At 52.7% G+C, this 27,121-nt stretch overlaps 1 protein-coding gene across 5 annotated transcripts in view; it reads left to right on the top strand.

The window, feature by feature from the left end:
- The window catches only part of LOC101948023 (integrin alpha-D-like), a 28,277-nt gene extending 1,844 nt beyond the window's left edge, over positions 1 to 26,433 (top strand). Inside the window, exons 1-30 of one of the 5 annotated variants that reach the window (XM_065594240.1) lie at positions 5,619 to 5,742; positions 6,175 to 6,289; positions 6,439 to 6,542; positions 6,751 to 6,815; positions 7,533 to 7,647; positions 7,946 to 8,076; positions 8,295 to 8,440; positions 8,537 to 8,687; positions 10,260 to 10,410; positions 10,790 to 10,863; positions 11,253 to 11,382; positions 14,950 to 15,098; positions 15,845 to 15,985; positions 16,276 to 16,488; positions 16,988 to 17,118; positions 18,166 to 18,323; positions 18,476 to 18,630; positions 18,781 to 18,912; positions 20,812 to 20,885; positions 21,219 to 21,360; positions 21,520 to 21,633; positions 23,193 to 23,272; positions 23,410 to 23,493; positions 23,741 to 23,816; positions 24,051 to 24,158; positions 24,477 to 24,560; positions 24,686 to 24,799; positions 25,020 to 25,112; positions 25,289 to 25,399; positions 25,593 to 26,433. In XM_065594240.1, coding sequence (XP_065450312.1) covers positions 6,207 to 6,289; positions 6,439 to 6,542; positions 6,751 to 6,815; positions 7,533 to 7,647; positions 7,946 to 8,076; positions 8,295 to 8,440; positions 8,537 to 8,687; positions 10,260 to 10,410; positions 10,790 to 10,863; positions 11,253 to 11,382; positions 14,950 to 15,098; positions 15,845 to 15,985; positions 16,276 to 16,488; positions 16,988 to 17,118; positions 18,166 to 18,323; positions 18,476 to 18,630; positions 18,781 to 18,912; positions 20,812 to 20,885; positions 21,219 to 21,360; positions 21,520 to 21,633; positions 23,193 to 23,272; positions 23,410 to 23,493; positions 23,741 to 23,816; positions 24,051 to 24,158; positions 24,477 to 24,560; positions 24,686 to 24,799; positions 25,020 to 25,112; positions 25,289 to 25,399; positions 25,593 to 25,715 — 3,432 coding nt within the window. In that variant the 5' untranslated portion in view covers positions 5,619 to 5,742; positions 6,175 to 6,206 and the 3' untranslated portion in view covers positions 25,716 to 26,433. Of the gene's footprint in view, positions 1 to 5,618; positions 5,743 to 6,174; positions 6,290 to 6,438; positions 6,543 to 6,750; positions 6,816 to 7,532; positions 7,648 to 7,945; positions 8,077 to 8,294; positions 8,441 to 8,536; positions 8,688 to 10,259; positions 10,411 to 10,789; positions 10,864 to 11,252; positions 11,383 to 14,949; positions 15,099 to 15,844; positions 15,986 to 16,275; positions 16,489 to 16,987; positions 17,119 to 18,165; positions 18,324 to 18,475; positions 18,631 to 18,780; positions 18,913 to 20,811; positions 20,886 to 21,218; positions 21,361 to 21,519; positions 21,634 to 23,192; positions 23,273 to 23,409; positions 23,494 to 23,740; positions 23,817 to 24,050; positions 24,159 to 24,476; positions 24,561 to 24,685; positions 24,800 to 25,019; positions 25,113 to 25,288; positions 25,400 to 25,592 lie in introns of those variants that run through there. The other 4 variants (XM_065594238.1, XM_065594239.1, XM_065594242.1 and 1 more) reach the window with 4 other exon arrangements.
- Positions 26,434 to 27,121: the final 688 nt, after the last annotated feature.

The raw sequence follows: 27,121 nt of genomic DNA, 5'->3' as shown, positions 1-27,121 counted from the left end.
TTCCCCTTTACCCCCCAGCCCCACCCACCTGCCCCATAATTCTGCACCCACTGTGCCCCATATCTGCTCCTCCTACAGCTCTGCAGGGTCTTTACCACGTCTCAGGGTTGGTGGGGGCCGCTCTAAGGGGATTCTTCCTCCCAGGCCTGGGCTTGCAGGGATGGAGAGGGCAGAAGGGAGGAGAGCTGTGCATAGGGGGAGTTGGCTACGCTGTGCATTAGGGATTCACCAATTGGCTGTTGGGTCTTTCTTGTATGACATGAGTTTGGTGGGTCTCAGCTCTGGCTCCCATGGCACAAGCTTACCAGGCCACCTTGCACTCATTGATAGACTCGATAGAGAGACCGAGAACTGCTTGGGCCCAGGAGCTCCCAGTGCAATGCTGCGGCCAACCCTTGGATGCATGAGTGAGGGAAACTCAAGTAGGAGTAAAGAGGGCCTACTCCCTCTGTATTTGCCAGTGGTGCAAGTGCTGCTGGAATCCTGTGTCCAGTTCTGGTGCCCACACTTCATGAAGGATGTTGATACATTGGAGAAGGGTCAGAGAAGAGGCATGAGAATGATTAGAAGATTAGAAAACCTGCCTGATAGTGATAAGGAACAAATATTTCATGATGGTGTTACCGAAATATTGGGTCCGCCTAGCTGAGAACCAATAACAGCCAGACAGGGATAAGGAAAGGTTGCTTTATTTTGCAGAAGAAAGGAGAGATTTGCACCTTGGTACAAAAAACTTTGTTTTACACCCATTTTACAGACTTTTTTTATACACATTCCCACAAAGGCCCTTGCTGTGTTAACACTTGATTGGTGGTTGCCAGACCCGTACTTCTGCTATCTGCAGGGCCGGCTCCAGGCACCAGGCAACCAAGCACATGCTTGGGGCGGCACCTGGTAAGGGGCGGCCAATGTTGGGGTGGCGGGGGGGCAGAGCGGCGTGGCATTCCGCGGGCGGGGGGCGCTCCGACGGTGCGGCGCTCAGCGGGGGGCGCTCTGACGGTGTGGCGCGCAGCGCTCGGGGGGGGGTGTTTCCGGTGGCGCGGTGCTTGGCGGGGGGCGCGGTGCTCGGGGGGGGGGGGTTCCAGCGGCGCGCCGCTCGGGGGGGTGGGGGGGCACTTTTTTTTGCTGCTTGGGGCAGCAAAAAAGTTAGAGCTGGCCCTGGCTATCTGGTCAGTGAAAACCAGTTTGGGACCAGCTCCAACTACCTTAAGGCCTTGAAAGGGAAGACAGTTGAAAAGTTCAGGCTACTGTGTATTTGAGGTGTCTGCTTCCCCCTAATGGCCGCTGGCTGCCATAACGGCTGTTAGCTATTAAGGGGGGGGGTTGCTGCTGACTGTCACAGTCCCCCCTTCGGGCCTGACAAACCCAAATTGTCAGGCCCGTTACGCAATTTGCGATTAAGCTGGAGGGAAAGATACTGTGTTTTTTTTATGGGCGGCAGAGCCCTTAGTAACAGCACTACATAAACATTTTGCATATTGAAACATTACTTAAATAACACATAGAAAGAAAAAAAACATTTACTTGATAATTTTTCAGAAGAGCCCCGTGAACCATGACCCAAGGTCTGGGAGGAGGTCCTTAAAACTAAAGGTGTGATTAAGAGATACAGCATGGAAAATAACAGCAGCATTTTTAATGGCTTGTAAATTCTGCTTAATTAAGCCGGAATGATTAACATAGAAACAACATTTTTTTTGATGCGAGCACAAACCCCCCCTAACAATTAGACAAGTGTCCCAAGGTAGCCATTCGCTGAAGAGGTTTAACGGCTGGGTGCGGGTTAGCTTGTACAAGGGGCAGATCCAAAAGTAATAGCCACTGCAGCACCGTCTGAGAACCCATAGTTATAAAGTCTTAGGACTTTGTTTGCCGGAACAGAAGCTTTAGTTTTTTGAGAGGTTCAGCTTTCCAGGTATTGTCTGCTTCTGGCTTTTCCGGGTCGCGGTGGGAAGAGCTGGCGGTGCTTCCTTGAGGTTCGAAGTTGTCTGCTTCTGGCCCCGTTCTAAGGGCTAGCTTGACTTGGGTGTGGTGTATTTAAGTGTTTTGGTTTTTTACTTGAATGGCAGTGTGAGAGGTAAGAAGGACTTGGAAGGGGCCCGCCCACCGGGGTTGGAGAGGCTCATGTTTTGACTTTTTTATATAGACCCAGTTTTTTGGCTTGATTCGGTGAGCAGGTACATCAGCAGGTAGGGACTGAAACTGAACTGCATACCTGTGGAGAGATTTGAGAGTGGTTTGGAGGGAAACAACATATCTGGTTAGCTCCTCGTCACCCCAAGTGGCTAAATCGGTTACAGATCCTGGATCAGCAAATCCAGTGTATGGCCTGCTAAATAAAAGTTTAAAGGGTGAGACACGGAGCCGGCCCCTAAGGGCAGTTCGAACTGCCAAGAGGGCCGAAGGTAGAACCTGAAGCCACTTTAACCCAGTCTGTGCACACAATTTGGAGAGCTTAAGCTTTAAAGTTTGGTTTATTTTTTTTACTTGTCCAGAAGATGGTGGTCTCCAAGGGGTATCAGAGTAACAGCCGTGTTAGTCTGTATCCGCAAAAAGAAGAACAGGAGTACTTGTGGCACCTTAGAGACTAACAAATTTATTAGAGCATAAGCTTTCGTGGACTACAGCCCACTTCTTCGGATGCATATATGCATATATGCATCCGAAGAAGTGGGCTGTAGTCCACGAAAGCTTATGCTCTAATAAATTTGTTAGTCTCTAAGGTGCCACAAGTACTCCTGTTCTTCTTTTTCCAAGGGGTATGTAGAAGCCAGGTAATACCTAGGGCCTTAACAATGTGTTGAATAACCTGGGCGGTGAAATGAGTTCCTTGATTAGAGTTAATAGACCTAGGAGGGCCAAACCTAGGGATGACATGGTTTAATAAGGTTTTTTTTACATTTAAGGCAGTTGCTTGTTTAGTTGGGAATGCTTTGGTCCAGCCAGTTAGTTGGCATACAATTACAAGAAGGTACTTGTAGCCTTGGTACTTAGGCATTTTTGAGTAGTTAATTTGAAGTTGCTTGAAGGGTGTGTATGCCCATAACCTGGCTTCGGGGGGGCCTTTAGGTTCCCCCCTTGGATTGAATTTTGCACAGATGTCACAAGTAGCAAGGACTTGTTTGGCTTTCTGGAATACTTTAGGGGCATATTAAAGTTTATTTACAGTAGCTGCTATGGCTTTTGCTTTACCGTGTGTTTTTTTTTTGTGTAGCTTAAATAGGGCAGGTCGCAGAGCAGCTCGGGGCAGGGCTTTTTTTCCATTAGGTAGTTGCCATTTCCCTTTTGGCATTTTGGCGGCCCCCATGCTTTTTCAACGCTTGACCTTTAATGGCTTAGGGGTAAAAGGGGCTGGGACTGGAGTTGGTGGGGTGGAGGATGTGAGAACCATCTGGTTGGTAATATAAGGCTGTAGGGAGGCTGCTTTTAAAGCTGAATCAGCCAGCCGGTTCCCACAGATGGTGGGATTGTTTCCCTTCTGATGGGCCCGAACATGGATGATGGCAATTTCGGATGGCAGGTGTATGGCTTTTAATAATTTTAGGATTAAGGGCCCATGTGCTATTTTAGTGCCACTGGAGGTAATAAACCCACACTTTGCCCAGAGTTGGCCTGTGGCATGGCAAACGCCAAAGAAAAATTTTGAGTCAGTATATATATTTACAGACTGACCTGCTGCCAGCTTACATGCTTGGGTGAGGGCTATTAAATCTGCCACCTGGGCTGAGGTGGAAGGTTCCAGGGGAGCAGACTGTAATCCATTAAACTGAGTAGTTACTGCAAACCCAGATACCCGCTGGCCCTCCACGACCCGTGCCGAGCCATTTGTATACAGCTCCAGTTTAGCATTTGGAATGGGCACATCTGAAAGATCTGGTTGAGGTTTTTTTTGATGATGCATTACTTGAAGACAATTTAACAAGGGAATAGTGTCCATTTTGCATGTTACATATTTTTGCAGAAGCCGAGTCCAGGTTCGTTGTTTTGCTTTTTTAGTTTTTGGGTCCGTTTATGTAAATGCAAAGATATTTTAGCTGTTTTTATTTAGAGGAATATTAAAAAAAAGCATTACATAAGTTTATTAGCGAATAACAAGCAGTACCTGCTGGAATGGCAGTCAGGATTGTGTGGGGGTTAGGTACCACATTGTCTTTAGCTTGAACAACCTTATTTACTGCACGTAAGTTCTGGACAAATCGGTATTCCAGGGTTTTTTTTTAGTTTGTCAGGTTTTTTGACTGGCAGAATGGGAGTATTGAAAGGAGACTTGGTGTGAACCAGCACTTCCAACCGCAGGAATGTGGTGATAAGACTTCAGAGGCCAAACAGAGCTTTTCAGGGGATGGGATACTGACGAATTTGAGGAATGTTAATGCCTGGCCTCAGGGGTATTCGTACCGTCTCTGTCCGGAGAGTGCCCAAGTTCGCTTTTGAAGTGCCCCATAGGGAGGCTTGTACCTTCTGTCTGACTTGCTCGGGTAGGATCAGGCCCGCAGGCAGGATCGAGTTTTTTGAATTCTGGGTTAATACAGCACATAGCTGGGGAAGTTGGTTTTGAGGTAACCGGAGGACGATTTTGTTATTTGAAAAGAACATTTGAGCACGCAATTTACACAACAGGTCTTTGCCCAAGAGATTAACTGGGGAATCAGGAGCTAGCAGAAAGGCATGGGAGGTGGAGACTTCAGAGATTTTTACAGTAGCTTTTTGTAACACAGAACAGTCAAATGGCTTTCCACCTATACCCATTACCAGAATACTTTTAAACACCGGGTAAAGGCCATTTACTTAACATATAATTCAAAGGGCTATCCTTAGAGGGTTTTATCAGAGACCCACCCATTTGCCTGCTGATACTTTAACAGAGAATTACACAGAGATCAGAGGGAATTATGGCCTAATAGGATTTTATTACAGGAATTTTTACTAATACTGACCGCTACAGGGGACGGGACAGAAGGATCCCAATTCAACCTCAGAGCTTTATTGCACGCAATGGCTTTTCCTCTGAGGAATTATGAATGAGAGGCTCAGTTTCGTTTACACACCTAATGCCCACATGTATAAGACAGAAATTTATTAACCAGTTAACCAGACCAGACCCAGATAGTGTCTTCTTATTTTATTAGGTCTCACCTTATCGGAGCACGAATCCCAGGGGCTGCGGTGAAATGAGGAAAAGGGGCTAAGCACCCCGTTGGCGCCATTTTCAGTTCGCCGCAGCCATCCGGAGTCCAATGTCTGAGCTAGGAGAGTCCCGGCGGAGTCGCCAGAAACTGTCACTGAAATATAGGGTTCACCTAGCTGAGAGCCAATAACAGCCAGACAGGGATAAGGAAGAGTTGCTTTATTCTGCAGAAGAAAGGAGAGCTTTGCACCTTGGTACAAAAACTCTGTCTTACACACATTTTACAGATCCTTTATACACATTCAGACAAAGGCCCTTGCCGTGTTAACACTTGATTGGTGGTTGCCAGACTCGTGCTTCTGCTATCTGGTCAGTGAAAACCAGTTTGGGACCAGCTCCAACTACCTCAAGGCCTTGAAAGGGAAGACAGTTGAAAAGTTCAGGTTACTGTGTACTTGAGGTGTCTGCTTCCCCCTAATGGCTGCTGGCTGCTAGCTATTAAGGTGGGGGGATGCTGCTGATTGTCACAATGGGCTCTTCAATCTAGCAGAGAAAGGTCTAACGTGCTCCCATGGCTGGAAGTTGAAGCTAGACAAATTCAGACTGGAAATAAGGTGCAACATTTTTAACAGTGAGAGGAATTAACCCCCAGAACAATTTACCAAGGGTTGTGGTGGATTCTCCACCACTGGATGTTTCTCTAAATGTTCTGGTCTGGTTCAGTTCAGGGAAGTTTGCTGGCTCGTGTTACACAGGAAGTCAGGCTAGATGATCACAGTGGTTCCAGCTGGCGGTACAGTCCATAAATCTATGAAGGCTGATTTGCATGGAATGATTTGGAAGAAAAGGCCTTCAAGGGCTAGACATAAGGGAAGTTTAAATGAGCTGCTGGGAGTCAGGACTCCTGGGTTCTATACTCAGCTTTGGGAGGGGAGTGGGGCCTCAGAGTCAGTCCTAGAAACAGGAGGGGCTGGTCCCTGAGCCCCCACCACTGGCCCCACTCTGCATAGGGGAAGCTCTAACAGATGGCTGTTTAACCCCTGCAGTGCTGGCACCGAGCCATGGATTCAGCGTGGACATGGAGGGACCCATCACCTTCCAGGAGGCTGCTGCAGGGTTCGGACAGAGCGTGGTGCAGTTTGGGAGTGCCAGTGCTGGGGGGTAAGGGCTGAGCGGGGTTCAGGACCCCATAGCTATGTGCCTCACACCCATCCCCGAGGGGCCCGTCTGGTTGGGCTGCCCCTCCTGGGCCCCACTCCTCTGGGTGTGATGGGGTATCCCCTGAGCCCCCCTCTGCTCTCTCCCCACAGGCTGCTCGTCGGGGCCCCACTGCAGACAGGAAACGTGAATGAAACCGGCAAAGTCTACAAGTGCGGCCCGGGCTCCGGACGCTGCCAGGAGATCCCCATCCAGAGTAGGGGCACCCTGTGCTGTGGGGTCCAGTGGGTTAGAGCAAGGGGGTCTGGGAGTCAGGACTCCTGGGTTCTATCTCCAGCGCTGTGAGATCTAGTGGGTTGGAGCTGGGGTGTGAAGGGAGGCAGGGCTGAGAGTCAGGACTCCTGGGTTCTATCCAGGGGGTGGGGTTTATTTGCTCATTCTGGTGTGCATTTTTCCACCCTCAGGGCCCTCTGATGCTGTGAAGATGTCCCTTGGTTTGTCTCTGGCTGCCCAGGGCTCCCAGCTCCTGGTAGGTACCGTGCATGGGGGGGATGGGTGCTGGGACTGGGGTCTGACACTTGCTCCCTGGGAATGTCATGGGGCAGCTCCCCCCAAACCCCACTCCTCACAGCTGGTAGTAACGGCTGTGTCAGCGCGACTGGGGTACTTGGGCAGAGTTCATGACTGGGTGACATAATTGTGATGTAACTCTATGGGGGTCTTTGGTAACTCCCGTAATTAGTGGGGAAAGGTGGTCGCCGGGTGATGTCACCAAGGCAACAGTGACTATGAACTGACTTAGCAGTGAGCATGGTGACCAGCTGACATCACCATGGAGACAGTTGTCATGAGATGATGTTGTAAGAGATGGAGGTAACAAGGTGATGTCGCCATGGTGACATCGATTGTGCACTGCCATAGCAGGGCGTGTGGCAACTGGATGACTTCACCGTGGCAACCTTGACTGTGCACTGCCATAGCAGGGAGGGGTGTAACTGGTTGATGTAGACATGGCACCAATGATTGGGCGTTGCCATAGCAGGGAGTGTGGTAACTAGGTGATGTCCCTGTGTCACTCCCCTGTCCCCTCTGGGAAACGAGTGCTGGGTCCTGGGGTCCCATCTGCCCTATGGGAGTCCCCTCTCCTGGCAGGAACTTGCATATCCATGGAGAGAAGGCCCTGGCTCTCCCGCACTGGGGCTCTACTCACGAGAGCCCAGTGACCCCGTCCCTCTCTTGTGCCCAGGTGTGCGGCCCCACGGTGCACCAGGCCTGCGGGGAGAACATGTACGTCAAAGGCTACTGCTTCCTCCTGGACCAGAGACTCCAGCAGCTCCGGCGCATCCCGGACAGTCTGCCAGGTGAGGGGCAGTCCAGGGGGTGGGGAACCAGCACCCAGGGGACAAGTGGGGGGGGGGGGAATATGGGCCAGCAGGGGAGGAGGAGGAGGAATGAGGCTAGATGGGTCCTTGGTCTGATCTGGGGCAGCAGGGACAGGACCCGGCTAGATGGGTCCATGGGCCTGTACGACGGTGGCGGGGAGGGGGCGGGATACCAGGCTAGATGGGCAGATGTCTTGGCAGTTTCACTGCCATTTGGTGTCTCTTGGCCCATCTAGCTGAATTTCTCTGGGTAACCCCCACCCTCTCCATTCCCCAGAGTGTCCCAAACACCTCACAGACATCGTGTTCCTTATTGACGGCTCAGGCAGCATTGATTACCATGACTTTGAAACGATGAAGACATTTGTCATCGAGGTCATAAGGCGTTTCCGTGGCACCGACACGCTGGTAACTGGCAGCCGCTGATTCCAGACCCTTGAGCCGCCAGCATCCCTTGCCCCTGGCAGGCAGGGCAGCATCAAAGGGTGCTGAGATGCAGGGAGCGGGCTGGGGGCTCATACAGGGCCCTTTCCCCTCACAGTTGTGTTGACCCCAATGCCCCAGCATCTGTGCTATTCTGACCCACTCTTACTCCACCCTGTCCTGTTCCCCCTCTTGTCTCCCAGTTTGCCCTCATGCAGTTCTCCACCACTTTTAAGGAACACTTTGACTTCAATAAGTTCAAGAGCACCAACGACATAGATTCACTCGTCCGTCAAGTTAGACAGTTCAGACAACTTACCTACACAGCCACTGCCATCCAGGAAGTGGTGTAGGTACCTCCTCTTCCCCTACAAGTGCTTTCCTTCCCACCCCACAGACATGGAGGCTGAAAGAACTAACCCCTCTGCCCGTGCCACATTTCCAGGACGAAGCTGTTTATCTCACAGAAAGGATCCCGGGATGGAGCTGCCAGGATTCTCATTGTGGTAACAGACGGCATGAAAAATGATCAACTTCGATACTCAGTCGTGATTCCAGAAGCAGAGAGAGCTGGGATCATTCGCTATGCCATCGGGGTGAGATCTATCTATCCTAATGCTCACCTACAGAATCACAGAGCTTTGTTGGGACACTGCAACAAATTCAGCCACCCAGACATCACTTGTAGTTGGATCTAAATGACAGGAGTGCAGGATTCATGTCCTCTAGGTCAGGTCTATCTATTGTGGATAGACTGTCTGCTGAAGATGGCAGTGGGCTGAGGTCCCAAGCACACCCTGGCAATTCCACCTCCACAACTGGTCTCCCCTTATAAGCTACCTGCTGGGTATCTCTGAATTTTTTTCTACATCCCTCTGGGATAGTGGTTGAGCAGCCTTCTGGTTTGCCCTCCTTTTTCCTTCAATTAATCTGTTTGCCGACTCTCAATGCATTACAAAGGGGCACACCCTTGTGTCTTGTATGAGAACAGACAAGTTGTTTAGTTTCTTAATCACGGTGTAAGGCCCCTCCAAAAAGAAGGAAGTTGGATCTTTTTATCCAGGCTGCTTTTTCCAGGTGTGTAACCAAAGCTTCTCTCCTTTGTGGATGGGCACGAAATTTTCCTGACGTCTTGTGCCTGTGTAGTAAGGCGCAGCACTCACTGGCGCAGCGCCTCCTGCTGGTTACCTCGGGAATTAGCTCTTCCAGCACTGGAGCACCTTCTGCTGGCCAGTGTCTCTCCAGCTGTCACTACTTGTCTTACCACTGATGTCAGTCTAGGCCCTGCATCCCCCCTGGCCCATGGTGTCCCTTCTCTGGGGCACTACCCCGCAGCAGTGCCCCCACACTCTGGGTCTCCCCTCCCAGGGGAACCCCAACCCCCTATACCCACCTTGCCTCAGTAGCTACTGCCAGTTGTCATCTAGCCCCTTCTTTCAGGGGCAAACTGCAGTCTGAAATGGACACTCATCACTGGCAAGGGTTGGACCTGCTGCCTTTCTAGCCCCACCTGCCTCCCTTCAGCCCTAGTACCTCCCCTGGCCTTTAGCAAGGCCTCAGCCTGGGGACTCACCAGGTCAGAGCTCCTCAGCTCTGCCTGTCTTTCCCCAGCCTTGCTCTGTCTCAGGTACCTTGCTTGTTCTCCCAGGCAGCCTGGTCATCTCTGCTCCCCAGCTGGAGGAAGAGACATCTCTCACCCTCTCAGCCTGCCCTTTTATCAGGGCCAGCTGTGCCCTAATTGGGTGCAGCCACACCAGTGGCTGACCACCCAACCAGCCTCCCTTGGCTGCTTTTAACCCCTTTCTGACTGGAACAGAGTGACCGGCCCACTACACACCCTCAAAACCCCAAGGCCAAAAGTATAACTGGGTTCAAAAAAGAATTAGATAAATTCATGGAGGATAGGTCCTCAAAGGCTGTTAGCCAAGAAGGTCAGGGTGTCTCATGGTATTTCCCTAAGCCTCTGGGTGTCCCTAAGCCTCTGACTGCCAGATGCTGGGATGGGACAACAGGATGTATCACTTCTGATTCCCTCTGAAGCATCTGGCAATGGCCACTGTTAGAAAACAGGAAACAGAGCTAGATGGACCATTGGTCTGACCCAGTCTGGCCATGCTTATGTTCTTCTGTTTCTGTCCCTGTCTCTCCTGCACCTTTGCCTCATGAAGGTAGGCGATGCCTTCTACCAGCATAGTGCCCAGCAGGAGCTCCGTGAGATTGCCTCTAATCCCACCAACGAGCACATCTTCCAGGTGAATGACTTTGATGCTCTCCGGGGCATCCAGAACCAGCTGCAGGAGAAGATTTTTGCCATTGAAGGTACCGGACCAGGGGGAAGCACTTCACTTGCCCTGGGGCTGTGTAAACTGGTTCCTGGGGTAGCGATGGGCCAGGGAGCTGCTGGGATTCTGTATCGCAAAGGGACCCAGGAGCTATCCCTGTAAGGAGTCCATTCTGTACCCGTCACCAGAGTATCTGAGCTCCAGGGTGAAGTGCTAGCAACTCTGGCTGCTTCTGTAATGTACTGCTCAGGGGGCCAAATTAATCAGTGGGGCTGACTGGCTCAGCAGGGAACGGGACATGGGACCTTCCCCTCTCGGGAGCGCTGGGTTGCCTCATGGAGGGTGGGGATGGGACACAAGACCTCCCTAGGGATGATCTCTCCCATGTCTGTCTGTCTGTCTGTCTCTCCCCCCAGGTACCCAGTCCCAGAGCGGCAGCTCCTTCCAGCTGGAGATGTCTCAGGATGGATTCAGCTCCCTGCTGTCCCCTGTGAGTGATGCCTGGCCCCAGTGCTTGTCCCACGCTGCCATTTACTGGGGTGCCTGATGGATTTTCCTGGATAGAGTCTGGCTGGTTTAATGCCTGGATGGGAGAGACCATCCCTTAGTAGTCCACAGCAGTTATAGGTGCTTTAATTTAGCAGTCAATGCTGGCCCCAGTGCCCCAGGGTGGTGTTAGGGGGTGCTGTGCTGCAGGGAGTGGGGCAGGGGCTCCATAGGGGGTGCTCCCCCTTTGCAGTCAGTGCTGGCCAAATGCAGCTGGGGGGGGGAGGCTGTGCTGAATGGTGGCTCAGTCTGTTAATTATTTCTCCCTGGCTATATTTTGCTGGGCTGTCTGATTTGTGCAATCCATTCCCTTTGCCGTGTGTGTCGGTTTAGGACGGGCCTGTGCTGGGAGCAGTGGGAGCCTATGACTGGTCCGGCGGGATATACCTGTACGGGAGCAGCGGGGAGCCGAGCTTCATCAACGTATCCAGAGCCTCTGGGGACATGAAAGATGCGTACCTCGGTAAGAATAGCCTGAGAGAAATCTTTCAACACAGCTCTAGCCCAGTGTTCCTGTCAGGTGATTTACAAGCTGCTGTGCCCCACCCCAAACATGGCTGCATCTCAGTGCTGGGGGAGGGATCCCTGTACAAACAGTCCCCACACCCCACCCCAGAGACAGCTGCATCTCAGCACTGGGGGAGGGATCCATGCATGAACAGTGCCCGTGCCCCACTCAAGAGGTGGTGCATTTCAGTACCAGCAGTGGGACCCCAGTGAGATCACCCCCCCTGTAAGATTCCCCCGCCCCTCCCAGAAGCAGATGTATCTCACTAACAAGTGAAATCTATCCGTTTATAAAAGCTTTTATGTTCCTTCTTGACAGATGAGCTGCAGTCGCTTTTTATTGTAATAACTATTCTCATCGTATCACTGTAATTATTGTAATGACTGTTGTCGTTTCCTCATTGTAACTTTTCATATTTTATTATCATTTTAATGTTGATAAATACGAAGTAATGCACATTGGAAAGCATAATCCCAACTATACATATAAAATGATAGGGTCTAAATTAGCTGTTACCACTCAAGAAAGAGATCTTGGAGTCATTGTGGATAGTTCTCTGAAAACATCCACTCAATGTGCAGCAGCAGTCAAAAAAGCAAACAGAATGCTGGGAATAATTAAGAAAGGGATAGATAATAGGACAGAAAACATCATGTTGCCACTCTATAAATCCATGGTACGCCCACATCTTGAATACTGTGTGCAGATGTGCTCGCCCCATCTCAAAAAAAGATACATTGGAATTGGAAAAGGTTCAGAAAGGGGCAACAAAAATTATTAGGGGTATGGAACGGTTTCCGTATGATAGATTAATAAGACTGGAAGTTTTCAGCTTGGAAAAGAGATGGCTAAGGGGAGATATGACTGAGGTCTAAAAAATCATGACTGGTATAGAGAAAGTAGATAGGGAAGTGCTGTTTACTACTTCTCATAACACAAGAACTAGGGGTCACCAAATGAAATTAATAGGCAGCAGGTTTAAAACAAATAAAAGGAAGTATTTCTTCACACAACGCACAGTCAACCTGTGGAACTCCTTGCCAGAGGATGTTGTGAAGGCCAAGACTATAACAGGGTTAAAAAAAAAACTAGATACATTCATGGAGGTTAGGTCCAGCAATGGCTATTAGTGTCCCTAGCCTCTGATTGCCAAAAGCTGAGAATGGGTGACAAGGGATGGATCTAGACTGTTCTCAGTGGTTCCTGATGACAGAACAAGGAGCAATGGTCTCAAGTTGCAGTGGGGGAGGTTTAGGTTGGATATTAGGAAAAACTTTTTCACTAGGAGGGTGGTGAAGCATTGGAATGGGTTACCTAGGGAGGTGGTGGAATCTCCTTCCTTAGAGGTTTTTAAGGTCAGGCTTGACAAAGCCCTGGCTGGGATGATTTAGTTGGGAATTGGTCCTGCTTTGAGCAGGGGGTTGGACTAGATGACCTCCTGAGGTCCCTTCCAACCCTGATATTCTATGATTCTATGATCACTTGATGATTACCTGTTCTGTTCATTCCCTCTGGGGCTCCAGGCACTGGCCACTGTCAGAAGACAAGATACTGGGCTAGGTGGACCTTTGGTCTGACCTAGTAGGGCCGTTCTTATGTTCTTATTACTGCACTTACATTAAGATTTGTCAATATTTTATCTTTGTAGCATTTATTCTGTCATTCATTCTTGCTATTATAACTGACAACCTTATTTTTACATGACCATTTAGGCTTCACCATAGCCCTGGGGAGTTTGTTAAAAATTGGTGCCTCATTTCTGATTGGAATTTGTCTGGCTTCAACTTCCAGCCACCGGTTACTTGTTTTGCCTTTCTCTGAGAGATCAGAGAGCCCTTTGGTACCCAGTGTTTTCTCCCATGAAAGTTTGTTTACACTAAAATCCAATCACCTTTCCTTCTTTCTGACAAACTCAACAGACTGAGCCCTTTAACTCTCTCACTGTCAGACATTTTCACCAGCCCCTGAATCATTTTTATGGCTCTTCTCTGCACCCTCTCCAATTTTTCAAGATCGTTCTTGAAATGTGGACAACAGACTGGGACACCGTGTTCCAGTATTGGTATATGGGGGAATCACCTCTCTGCTCCTACTCGTTACTCTCCTCTTTATACATCCAAGGGTCGCATTAGTTCTTTTGGCTACAGCATTGCTGTGGGAGCTCATGTTCCCTTGTGACCCCTAAATACTTTTCAGAGTCAATGCTGATGGCTGCTTCCAGGACCCGCTCTGTGTGGAGGGGGGGCGCGGCTCGGCCTGGCGCTGGGGCTAGCCTGGTGCTGGTGAGAGGCCGGCGACTCGGCCCAGCGCTGGGGCTGGCCTGGTGCTCAGGGGAGCTGGCTGGGGCAAGCAGGACAGGCACTTGGAGCTCTGGCAGGTGGGCAGGGTGGCTCCTTGGTGAAAGTGGGGGACAAGCTAGTCTACCTGAAGCGGGGGTTCACCCCTCACCCATGCTTCCTGCTCCTGCTGTTCTGAGTTATCTGTACTCTGAACCAGGCTGGGGTGTCTGTCATGTCCAGTCTTTCATATCGAGTGCCACCCTTCATCCCTTTTACCCAGGGCCGGCTTTAGGACCTGTGGGGCCCAATTCCGCGGTCTGGGTCTTCAGCGGCACTTCAGCAGTGGGAGGACCGCTCCGCGTCTTCCGCGGCACTGAAGGACCTCTCCCCCCCCCCCCCGCCGAAATGCCGCCGAAGACCTCAGAGCGCCCCCCCCCCCCCGCCAAAATGCCGCTGGAGTGGACCACCACCGGGTGAGCCTAAGGCGCGAGGCCCTCTTACCTGCGGGGGCCCAATTCTGGGGAATCGGGGGAATTGGCCTAAAGCCGGCCCTGCTTTTACCCACTCTGGGTTGGAACCAGGGAATTTCGCGTTGCAGCCATAAAAATTGTCCCACCAGGTTCCAGTAATGACTATGCCACCTGAGATTTTTTTTCTCGTGAATGAGAATTTCCAGTGCCCTCTTGCTGATTACCCAGAGTGCTAGCATCATGATAGAAGCATTCAAAAATGTCTTTTCTTTGCCACCTCAGTACAATACATCCCTGACTTCTTGAGCTGAAGTAATATCTTTAAATCTGGGGCTTGGATCCCATCAGACGGCATGCGAAGCAGGGGTGCCCCCAATGGGACACTAGGGATGCTGTGCTTCAGGGGTGTGGGGCCTGGGTCTCACTAGGGGGCGCTCTCCTCTCACAGTGAGTGCAGGCTCCAATGCCCCAGTGAGGTACTAGTGGGTGCTGTGCTGCATGGAGTGGGGTGGGAATCTCATTCCCTGTCAGCCAGTGCTGACCCCATTTGCCACCTTAGCACTCTCTCCTTGAGTTGTTAGTTTAACATCCTCCTGTGCAAGGTCCAGTGATGCTGATCTCCCACACGGGAGCAAGGGGGGCTCCTGACACCTACCCCCCATGCAGGCTCAGCAGGGCTCATGATCAAGCCTTTGCTGTAAGGCTGTGTGAGGCCCTGTGTCTGGAAATGCCTGCTCCCCCCTCTCACCCTTGCGTGTCTCTGTCTCTTGCAGGTTATTCAGTTCAGGTCATCAGATCCCGGGGGCAAAGCAGCTATGTGGTTGGGGCCCCTCGCCACAATCACATTGGCAAAGTCATTCTATTCAGGCAAGATTCCAAGCGTGGAGGATGGCGGGAGGAAACCGAGGTGCTGGGAGAGCAGGTAAGGGGAGGGCATGGGGAATGATGGGCAGAAAGTGAGAGGGAGGAGAGGAAGTTTGCAATATTTCCACAACATGTAACAGTTTGTGTTCATATCTCAGATGTAGGCAGCAATGGATAAATGCTACTGGTGTAGACATCTGCACCACAGCTAACAATCAGCATGAGGAGGATCATTTATTTGTTTTGAGGTAGTGCCTAGGAACACTACAGACCAGCTCAAGTTACAGACCAGGACCCCATTGTGCTAGGCACTGTACAAACACAGACTACAAAGAGCTGACAGTCTCATAGCCTATATGTTCAGTTAGATGAGACTCAAGAGTGATGCAGACAGAGAGGGGAAACATTTAACTTGTGCAAACATGGTAGTTTAAATAATGGCACCACAGCTAGCAGGAAGCACCTCTCTCACATACAGCTTCCTGTGCACTCAGGCAAACAGAACTGGAAAGACCATTTCAGCCAAGTAGACTCAATGAATAAACTTCACTTGTACAAACACAGCAGCTAAAAAGAACTGAACCACAGTGAACAATCAGCATTTCTCCAAGACCTAACAGCCTATACGTTCAGTGGAACAGTACTACCTGCTGTGTGTAAAAGGAGGGTGATGGTGAGGACGGAATGAACGTGGGAATTTAATCCTGCTCCCAGCAGGGTGTGTGTGTGTGTGTGTGTGTGAGGGTCCCAGTGGGAGAAGGAGGAAGTGACTAAAAGGAAGGAGTGACTTATCTGCCCTTCCAGGTCGGCTCGTATTTCGGGGGCACACTGTGCGCTGTGGACCTCAACAGAGATGGGAACACGGACCTGGTTCTGATCGGAGCCCCCATGTACTATACACCCCTGAATGGAGGGCGCGTCTATATCTGCCAGATTAACCAGCAGGTAGGAGAGGGGAAGAATTGGGGTTTATGATGTAGCTGGACAGATTTAAGGCTGGGATCCCATTAAATGGCTTGCTAGGCAGAGATGACCCCATGCTCCAGTCCAGGGCTAAGGGGCGCTGTGCTGCAGAGACCAGGGTGGGGGGCTTAGTAGAAGATGCTCTTTCCTTGCAGTCAATGCTGAACAATACCCCAGTGTGGCACTAGGGGGTGCTGTGCTGCAGGGAGCAGGGAAGAGTCTCTGTAGGGGGCGCTGATCCTTTCACCCTTTGTCTCTTTGGATGGGGCCAGCAGGGGACGATGCAAAAGATCTGCACCGAGATACTGCAGGGGCAGACAGGGCAGGTGTTCGGGCACTTTGGGGCCAGCATGTCTGAAATCGGGGACATCAGCGGGGACAGACAGATGGACGTGGCCATCGGGGCTCCCATGGAGAATGACAATCGCGGGGCCTTGTACATCTTCCATGGGGAAAAAAGAGGCCTCAGTCCCCAGTACAGACAGGTGAGCCCCGAAGAGACACCATGGGGCCCCATGGCCCTCTAGTGCATATTAACGTTTAGCCACCTCCTTCCCATCCCTCCTCCGCTGCCCCTAGTGCCCATTATAGAGTACAGCCGCCCCTTCCCCATCCCTCACCCTCCTCTGCCCCCTACTGCCTATTATACAGTACAGCCGCCCCTTCCCCATCCCTCACCCTCCTCTGCCCCCTACTGCCTATTATACAGTACAGCCGCCCCTTCCCCATCCCTCACCCTCCTCTGCCCCTAGTGCCCATTATACAGTACAGCCACCCCTTTCCCATCCCTCACCCTCCACTGCCCCCTAGTGTCCATTATACAGTACAGCCGCCCCTTCCCCACCCCTCACCCTCTGCTGCCCCCTAGTGCCCATTATACAGTACAGCCGCCTCCTTCCCATCCCTCGCCCTCCTCTGCCCCTACTACCCATTATACAGTACAGCTGCCCTTCCCCACCCCTTACTACTCTCTCTGCCCCACAGCGCATCGAGGGGTCACTGTTTCCCAGCAGGCTGCACTACTTTGGCCGGGCCGTCAGTGGCGGGACAGAGCTGACTGGCGATGGGCTGCCAGACATCGCGGTGGGAGCACAAGGGCAGGTCCTGCTGCTGAGGTGAGTTACTCTGTGTCATTGCACTGCTCCACATGGCAATCACAGACAGCGACAGTACATGGTATGTATGTGTGTATGTATGTGTGTATGTATGTGTGTATGTATGTGTGTGTGTGCGCTGCCTGCTGCTGGAAAACAGTAAGGGCAGAAACCCCAAATTGGCTGTGTGCTCTATAATTAGATTTCACCACCCAAGTTAGAAGTATGAACTCCTCAGGCACTATAACAACCTCACCATGGCGTCCCAGAGAGCCCCTCCAGGCACTCTGGTCTATTTTGCCACCCAGATAAGCTTGCCTTTGTGATAGATGGTCCCTTACACCAAAAACCACAACAATATTCAGGGTACTCCTTGCCCCAAAGGACTGGTCACTTACCCCAGAGCAATTGTATGTCAGATCTCAAACCTAAGACCATGCTGGTAGCCAATCCTGTAATAAACTAGCTAAAGATCTGGTAACTAAGAAAAAGAAACGAGAGTTATTTATACTGTTTAAGCAGGTAACCTACACATGCAAATGAGTTACTGTCTTCGATTCCAAAAGATAAGAGAATCTTCTGTAATAAGCAAACTCCATATGTCCTTTAGGGTAACCCAAACTAAGCAGCTGGGGGTCTTTTGCTTATGCCTACTGATTCTTGCTCTTTTAGAGTCCAAGTGGCACAAAGACAACAAGTTTCTCTTTGTCAAGGATTTGTATCCCCTTCTCCCCAGAGCCCACGCAGATGGGACAAGTTCGTGCGTAGGGTTGCTCTTCCTAGAGGGGGTGAGAAATGCAATTAACCAAGTCTCTGTTCTTCCATGTCTCACAATGGCTCATTTGGTCTCAATGGCCTTCTCCTTCCCCTTCTGTAGGAAGCCAGCCTTTGCATTAGAGAAGTCTCCTTCCCTGTTTGATGAGTTACACAGTTACAAAGGTTTAAAAGGCAAAGACTCCCTGGGGTGCTGTGAGCACATCCAGGCTGGGTGGGAGGCTCAGGGGAGGGAGGGGGGCTGGCCCCATTGCAGAGAGCAGCTGGGTGATGGTTCTGTTCCCCCCATGGCAGGTCCCGGCCTGTGCTCAAAGTCAAGATCTCCATCAGCTTCCAGCCCCCCACGATCCCCACCTCGGCCTTCGACTGCCAGGAGCAGGAGCAGCTTAACACGGAGGCCAGCAGGGCAGAGGTCTGCTTCACCATCACTAAGAGCACCATGGACAGCCTAGGTCAGACCAAACCCATCCTCCGCTCCCCTCCCCCCCCTGGCCTGGGGTTGGCTTGGAGCCAGCGCCCCCTAGAGGGGAAAGGCCTCGTGTCCCATTTCCCCTTGAGGTTCCCACTGTGTCTCTCTCTGTCCCTCATTTCCCCTCCCCCGTAGGCGACAGGATCTCCAGCACCATCCAGTACAGCCTGGCCCTGGACCCCGGGCGGACGAAGATCCGAGCCGCCTTCGACGCCACCGGCCCCGTCCTGAGCAGGGAGCTGCGGCTCCGCATTGAGAAGAAATGTGAAACGTATCGGATAACGTTACCTGTGAGTGTGGGGGGTCCCGGCTCCTTCCCCTCCCACTGTGTCTGCCCCTTGCTCCCAAAACACCCAGAGAACAAACCTCTTTCCGAGTCCAACCCAGCCCCCAGCTCCTGTTACCCTTCAGGGGCCCGACTTGTCTCTCTGTCTCCACAGCTCTGCCCGGAGGACACTGTGACCCCCATCACCTTGCGCCTCAACTACAGCCTGACAGGGGAGCCCATCTCTACTGCTAGCAACCTCAAACCCATCCTGAGCGAGGACTCTGCGCCGGTGTCTACAGGCTCGGTAAGGAGCCAGAGCCAGGCCCTGAGGTGGTTCTGCTGCAGGGATCGAACCAGTGACCGTTTGAAAGCAAGAGTCTGGAAAATTCAGAGGCAGCAGCAGCCTCCTAAACCCCTTTACACAGTGCAACCCATCTCTCATCCGTGGGAACATTCCAACTTCTCCTCAAAACTCCCAAAATATCCATGTCTTAAAAAAAAATATTGAAAAATGTTCATCAAAAATCAAAATGTATTTTGGCCGGGGCCCCCTAGAGGGGGAAGTCCCCATGCCCTGTTCCCCATCGCCCTGAGCCAACCAGTCCCCCTACCCTGGCACCACTAGAAGTGTGATGCTGCTGCTTGCCAGAGGGGGAGGAGGAAGAGGGATTGTATGTGGGGGGGGCAGGTGCAGGGCTGATGATGGTGTGACGGTATTCTGGGGGTGCAGCCTGGGACTGTTGTGCCCACTTAGCCCTCCAGCCTGGGCTGTCTCTCACAATGCTTTGCTAGTGACAAGCAGCAAACTCCTCCAGGCACTGTGATCACTCAGCACAACCGCATGTGGAGCCCCACACCCAGCTAGATGGCACGAACACTCCCAGAGCCACTCACGAATCACACACACAGAGAAGGCACCAGCCAAATCCCTCCAGCTCCCAGCCTTGCACCTCAGGAATATACCATCTCGCACTGCTCAAGATGAGCAATGAAATTGTATTAATTGGTTCACCACTTCATCAATGGAAAGTGGACATACCCCAGCCTTTGTAACCTGAGCAGATTTACCAAACACTGCAGGCAAATTCACTGGTAAAGATAAACAGCTAAACAAATTCATTGACTACAAAAGAGAGATTTTAAGTGATTTTAAGTGATAGGCAAAATGTCAGAGTTAGTTATCAAAGGAAAAGAAAATATAAGCACGGAGTCTATACTCCCAACTCTATTTGACTGGGCAACATCTAGATTAAGCAGTTTTTCTCACCCCACTGGATACTGCAGTTCATAGTACACAGGTTTCACCCTTGAAGCCTGGACCAGTCCCCTCAGTTGGAGTCTTCAGTCTTCTGAGCATCCTTGTTGCTTGCAGCGTAGGTTGGGGCAGGAGAAAGGCCCAGCATGGGGCCCCTGTGTTCTGTTCTATACCCTTAGTCCCATGTGCGTGGAGAACACAAGTCCAGGCATGTTGGGTGAGCATTGTTGAGTCACAAGGTGGAGAAATACCCCTGGTGAGGCCTTATGCAGGTGAGTCACTGCATTGTAGCTCCCTTGCTTGACAATGGTTGGTGATAGGTTTCAGAGTAGCAGCCGTGTTAGTCTGTATCCGCAAAAAGAACAGGAGTACTTGTGGCACCTTAGAGACTAACAAATTTATTAGAGCATAAGCTTTCGTGGACTACAGCCAAATCCCTGTAGTCCACGAAAGCTTATGCTCTAATAAATTTGTTAGTCTCTAAGGTGCCACAAGTACTCCTGTTCCTCTTTTTAATGGTTGGTGATGTCTGTTCAGCACCCACCCGGGTGTTGGTTACCTCCCTTGTCATTGTCTCTGGAGAGCTAGTATCTGGGTGCTTTCCAAACCTACCGCATGTTTTACTAACAACCATACAACACAATTTTTAAAACTTCATATGCATTAACAATATACATACATATATGGATAAAAAAATGACTTTCAGCAGATCATAACCTTTCCCCTGATACCTCACACGGCCTGCTTTATATACAAGATCACATTTATATATATATACATGAGGAATATGGGGGTTACCCGGTGCTCCCCAAAGATGCAGGATGTTACAGATGGGTGTAGCTGTCCCCCAGTGCAGGGTCCCTGGGTCCCTGCGTTGTTGCTCTAGCAGGTGGTGCTGCAGCCCCTTCCCTACCCACGCTGATCCTGCTCTCCTGGGTCTCTCCGCAGCTCCCGTTTCAGAAGGACTGTGGCACAGATGGCCGCTGCGATGACCAGTTAGAAATCTCCTTCAATTTCTCTGGGTAAGTCACTGAATCCTCCTCCCCCAAACACCTACCATGGTGGGACCTGTCCAGCTTGATCATGCCTCAGATCTTCAACATCCAGCTGGAGATTTTGCCAGATTTCCACTGCTGATGGATCCTGTCGGGGACCCTGCTGGGGGGAAGATTCACCACTGGGTTCCCTGGCTGTGCACTGTTATGGGAAGCTCACAGCAGTGGAGTTCCCAGCTGGGCACTGTTATAGGAAGCTCTCAGGGCTGGGGTCCCCGGCTGGACACTGCTAGAAGTAGTTCACAGACCGGCCAGCGCACTGCCCTGCAGAAGCTCACCCCTTTCTCTCCCCCTCCTTAGCTTGAGCACCCTGGTGGTGGGGGTCACCCCTGAACTCAACACCACCGTCTCCATCCAGAACCGTGGGGAGAATTCCTACAGTACCAGGGTGCAGTTCTTCTACCCGGCCGCGCTGTCCTACCGCCGGGTCCTGCTGCTCCAGGTACCCCAGTGTACACCGGGCAGGCTCAGCAGGGGGCGCTGTGCTGCAGGGAGCGGGCAGGGGGCTCAGCAGGGGGCGCTGTGCTGCAGGGAGCAGGCGGGGGGCTCGGCAGGGGGTGCTGTGGGCTGCATCTCTCACTGGCTGGTCTCTCATGGTCAGTCCAACAGGAGAGCCATGGCCGTTAAGTGCAGCTCGGCCGTGGGCTCCGAGGAGCAGACTCAAAGGACCAGCACCTGCCACATCAACCACCCCATCTTCTGGAGCAGGGCTGAGGTAGGGACGGGCCCTGGCCTGTGAATTCCCCAGGGGTGAGCCCAGCTGGGAGCAGAGAGGGGCAGTTCCCTGGGGTCAGCCCAGCCCATGACAAGAGATGTGCTGGGGAAAGCGCCCGGAGAGCCCGGCGAGTCAGTGCAAACAGAGCCGTGGCTCAGTAAAAGACAAGGGAAAGGGAAGGAGCCAACGTCATTGTCATGGCTTCCCCCACACCCGTCCCCTCGGACCCAGCGTGACACCATTGGGCCTTCGTCATCCTGATCCTGAGAGGTGTCCTGACCCGACTGGGCCAGGCCCAGGGAGAGGGACCCACCTGCCATAGGCGCCAATTTTCTCGGCGGTGGTGGGTGCGCACCCCCCCACCCTTTCCCTGCCCTTAGCCCCGCCCCAACTCCACCCCATCTCCGCCCCGGCCCTGCCCTCATTCCAACCCCATCCCCAAAGTCCCCGCCCTAACTCCATCCCTCCCTGCCCCTATTAGATCCCTTCCCCAAATCCCCCCCTAGCCCCATCTCTTCCCCCAGCGCGCCGTGTTCCCCCTCCTCCCCCCTCCCTCCCTGCCCCACGAATCAGCTGTGTCACAGTGCAAGCACTGGGAGGGGGGAGAAGCAGGACGCAGCAGAGCCCTGGCGGAGGAGGCGGAGGTGAGCTGGAGCAGTGGGGTGGGGCGGGGCCAAGGGGAGCTGCCGGTGGGTGCCTATGCCACCTGCCCCTGCCCCCAGTGAGATCCAGACACCACCGGGGATGGGAGACTGTCTCTCCACCCCTGCCCATTGGGCTGCGTCCCTTCCCCACCTTATTTCTTCTCTTCCCACTGCTCCCCTCTGTCTAAGGAGCGTCTGGCTGAGCCGGCCAAGCCTGTGTGTTGTGCTCGCTGCTGTGATGAGCCTGTGCCCAGGACGGCGGCTAAATCCAGTGTCCGCGCCAGCCCGAGGCTGGTACCGCTTGCCAGCTCTCGGCGCGGACGATCTGGGGTCTCTCCGGCGGGGGGGCTGCCAGCGAGAGGCAGCAGCCGCAGCAGAAGCTGTATTTTCTCTCTGTGCTGCTCTTTGCTCTCCCCACTGGGGCCTTTGCCTCGTTGTCTGCTGGGAACCGGGCCTGGACTTCAACCACAGCGCCCAGGCCAGCTCCAGCCCCTCCACTAACCTCCTCTTCTCCCCCAGCGGCCAGTTATTGCGTCCAGTTATCGGTCAGACAGTGGGGGGGGAGGGATAAAAGGCTCGCTCCAGCGACAGGCGCAGGGCAGGGAGGAGGGGGAAGAATAAAAGTCTCATTGAACACATTACATTGCAAAGGCCTTAGCTGATTTCTTCTGTGTCTGTAATAAAAGGATGGTGAATGGGGTGTTGCCACGGTACGGAACCAACCAAGGTCTGTGAATCCCAAACCCTAAACCCAGTTAATGCTGTTGGGCCGGGACAGGGTCATGTTAACACCTTCGTCTCTCTAGGCCCATTTATTCCATCTAAGTTCATACAACAGTCCCCCTGATCCCCTGTGCCTGCCCTGTCTCTGGCAGTTCCCCAGGCCCTGACTCTCACCCCACCTGTATTTTCCAGGCCGTCTTCGTCGCCACCTTCGACGTCTCCTCTGAGGCCGACCTGGGGGACAGGCTGCAGATCACAGCCAACGTCAGCAGGTGAGGGGGCTGTGGAGGGCCAGGGGGTGGGGTGGGGGCCATGCATGGAGCAGAGCAGGCCTATAGTGCAGTCTTCCTGCACAGTTACCTGCCTGAGTCTCCTCACATCTCTCTCCTTTGCCCTCCCCTCCCTGCAGTGACAATGGCGTCCCCACCACCGAGCGCATGAGTCACCGGGCGGAGCTGCCGGTCAAGTACGGCATCTTCATCATCCTCACCAGGTAGGTCACTGCGGAGACAGAGGGGGGAGCGCCCCCTGCTGGACCCCCTGTTCCCTGCAGCACAGCGCCCCCTAGCGCCGCACGGGATCATAGGTGCCTGCACTGACTGCAAGGGGAATGCGCCCCCTACTGAGCCCTTCCCTGTAGCACAACGCCCCCTTCTGGACATGACACCCCACCGCCACTCTCCAGCCCCATCCATCACACTCCTGTCTCTCTCATTCCTTCCATCCTTTTCCTCCCCCAGCCTTGAGGAGTCGACCAAGTACGTCAACTTCTCCAAGGAGGCAGGGACAAGTGTGCCAGTGACACATCGGTACGAGGTGAGGCTGGCGGCACAGTGTGATGGGCAAGAGAGAGGGAGTGGAAGTGGTTGAATGGGATCTAGTGGGTTAGAGCATGGAGGGGTAAGGGTAGGGGTGGGCAGGGAGCCAGGATTCCTGGGTCATTTCCCAGATCCCCCAGGAGAGTGGGGTCTGAGGGTTAAAAGTGGGGGCTGGGGATCAGAGCTCCTGGGTTCTCTTCCTGCAGTGCCCTATGGTGGGTGTTTCTTTCAGGTCAAGAACCTGCGGCAGCGAAGCGTCCCCATCTCGGTCACGTTCCAGTTCCCTGTGGAGCTGAGTGGGGTCCGGGTGTGGGACGCCTCTGAGGTCGTCCCCTCCAAGGTACCTGCCTCTCCCTGCCCTTGTGTGTGTGTGAGATGGGCCCAGTGACACCTGCTCTGCCCTACAGTGCCCCCTGCTGGGACAGGCTGCCTAGGGGGGAAAGACCCCTGCCCCAGCCCCTGAGCCAGCATATTCCCTGCCCTGGGACTGGATTGGAGCCAGCGCCTCCTAGTGGGAAAAAGTCCTGTGTCCCCTTCCCCACCCCCCTGAGCCAGCCAGTCCCCTGCCCTGGGGATGGATTGGTGCTGGTGCCCCCTAGAGGGGAAGGTCCCATGACCCATTCCCACCACCATTAACACCGTGTCTCTCCCTCCCCAGCCCCAGCTGGCTCAGTGCACCAGTGAGGCTGAAACTCCTGGTTCAGAGGACTTTGTGAAGCAGATGAGCGAGCGCCCCCTGCTGGTGAGTACAGGCTGGTGCTGGTCCCAGCAGCCCCTTTCCCCTTGGCACTAACACAGACAGCGAGTATGGGGCTGGGCTGGGAGCACACCCCCTGCCTCACCCGGTGATATCCTTCCACCCCCCAGGACTGCTCCGTGGCCACCTGTAAGAAGATCCTGTGCAAAATCGCCTCCCTGGAAATGCAGCAGCCGCTGGAGTTCATGATCAAAGGGAACGTCAGCTTCCAGTGGGTCTCCCAGGTACGAGAGCTGCCTCTGCCTCCCAGCACCAGGCGAGAGATCCCCCCCGCCCCGTATGAACATCCCCCATGCCTCACCCCAGAGGTGGCTGCATCTCAGTGCCGGGCAGGGAATTGCCCCTGTGTGAACGGCCTGTAAATTGTTCTGGGTCCCTCTGGGATGATGCTCTGGGCTGGTTTGTGTCGTTTCTGGTCAGGGACGGTGAATTTCTCTGTTCCAGACTCAGCAGCAGAAAGTGAGTCTGGTGAGCAAGGCCCGGATTGAATACGAGGAGAAGAAATACACCCAGAAGGAGGGATTCGTCCAGCGCCAGGTACCAGAGTGACAGCGCCCGGGATAGAGAGAGCATCGGCTAGTGGTTAGAGCTGGGAGCCAGGACTTCTAGGTCCTGTCCCTGCTCGGGGAGGAAGGGGGTCTGGTGTATTAGAGCAGGGGTGGGTGGTGGGGCCAGGAGTCCTGGATCCCCATCTCACGGCTCCTCTCCCCCAGGTGCAGACGGTGGTGGAGCGCTACGAAGTCTATAACTACCTGCCCATCATCGTGGGCAGCAGTGTGGGGGGCCTGGTCCTGCTGGCTCTCATCACCGCAGCCCTCTACAAGGTGAGTGGGGCAGGGCTTGGACCCCTCCCCCATAGCCCATCACCCTGGGGGCGGGGCCTGTGGCTCTCCCAGCTGGTGGGGGAGGGACAAAGGTCTTTCTTTTGGAGGTTCCCACAGCCCATCCCTCCTCCTCCACGGCCATGAGCCTGTCTCCGTCTGGTTCTCACCATCTCCCCTCTTTGTCTCCTTCCAGTTCGGCTTCTTCAAGCGCCAGTACAAGCAGATGATGGAGGATGGTGTGGAGGGTGAGGGGCCTGGCCCGACCCAGAGCGCTGCCGCTGGAAACCCCCCTGCTTCCGATGCCCCCAAACAATAGCCCCATGTGCCAACGCCCCCGGCTTTGCCTCCCTCTGGGCTGCTCCAGATTCACCCCTGCCCCCTTATGTTGCCACCTCCAAGATGCAGAGAGACCGGCCACTGTCCACCCTCCCACCAACAAAGCACGTCCTAGTGCCAACTGGAGCCAATCGTTACTCAAGTTAGGCTTGGTTGAATTCTATTGATCTTTTTATAACTTTGATGGAGAATTATCCAACGTAATTATCCTGAAAGCAGCCCCAGTGACACCGGTATTACCACAAGTTTTATACACATTAAGGTGGGACTCTAATAAGTTCTCCTGCAACAATTTTTGTTCCTTGTCTAGAGGCACAATTTGATTACCAATGGAAATATTGTGTCGTTGGTTTGTGTGTGTGTGTGTGTGTGTGTGTGTGTGTGTGCGCAGTGAAACTGGTGTTTGTTGACAATTACCCTCTGCCCAACCTCCTCATCTAATTCACTATTCCTGAAGTGAGAAAGGAAGTATTCGCTGGACACTGAGGAAGTGAGCCTGACCTACTCGGTTTGGTCTGGAAGGCTGCTGAAAGCATGTGGTGAGAAACTTTGGTTGAATCTGATACAGTTTTGGTAAGTTAGGCACTAGTAAACATTTCATATTTTCTTTTCTTTGTAACTATTCCTGACTTTTATGCCTCATTTCTTGGACTCACTTGAAATCTCTGTGCTTAATAAACTTGTTTTATTTTATCTAATCTAGCGTATTTGAATAGAAGTGTCTGGGTAATTCCATTTGGGGTGACAAGTTGTAGGCATAGCACACTTTTAAAGGAATAATGGACTGAATATAATGTGTAGTGTCCAGGAGAGGCAGTACAGGACATAGATTTCTGGGAGAAAATCTAAGACTGGGTGTGTGCTGGGGTCACCCTGCTGTATAACCCAGGCTGGTGAGAGCCAGAGTGTAACCCAGGTGTGGCTGGCAGGCTGCAGTTACACACAGACACTCAGGGTGTGACTTGCATGCTCTTAGGTTGTTTGTGAGCGGCCCAGCTGGGAACTATTTCATCGAGGCTTTGTAAGGCACCCTAGATTGCAGAGCAGGGGCAACACAGCTGCTCACTAGTCTTGCATGCCACAGATGCATGAATAGAGTAATATCAAGCGGGAGTAAAGGGGTTCTATTCCCTCTGTGTTTGGCACTGGTGTGACTGCTGTTGGAATGCGGTGTCCAGTTCTGGTGCATAAAACTCAAAGATGTTGCTAACTTGGAGAGGGGTCAGAGAAGAGCCATGAGAATGATTAGAAAACTTGCCTAATACCAATCGACTCAAAGAGCTCAATATATTTAGCTTAACAAAGAGAAGATTAAGGGGTGACTTGATTACCCTCAACACACAGCTGTCACAATATTTAGCCAAATAGTGTCTTGTAAGGCATGAA

The sequence above is a fragment of the Chrysemys picta genome, chromosome 4 (genome assembly GCF_011386835.1).
Source record: "Chrysemys picta bellii isolate R12L10 chromosome 4, ASM1138683v2, whole genome shotgun sequence".
In the NCBI taxonomy this organism is placed as follows: domain Eukaryota; kingdom Metazoa; phylum Chordata; order Testudines; family Emydidae; genus Chrysemys; species Chrysemys picta.
This window is presented reverse-complemented; position numbering and strand designations above follow the sequence as displayed.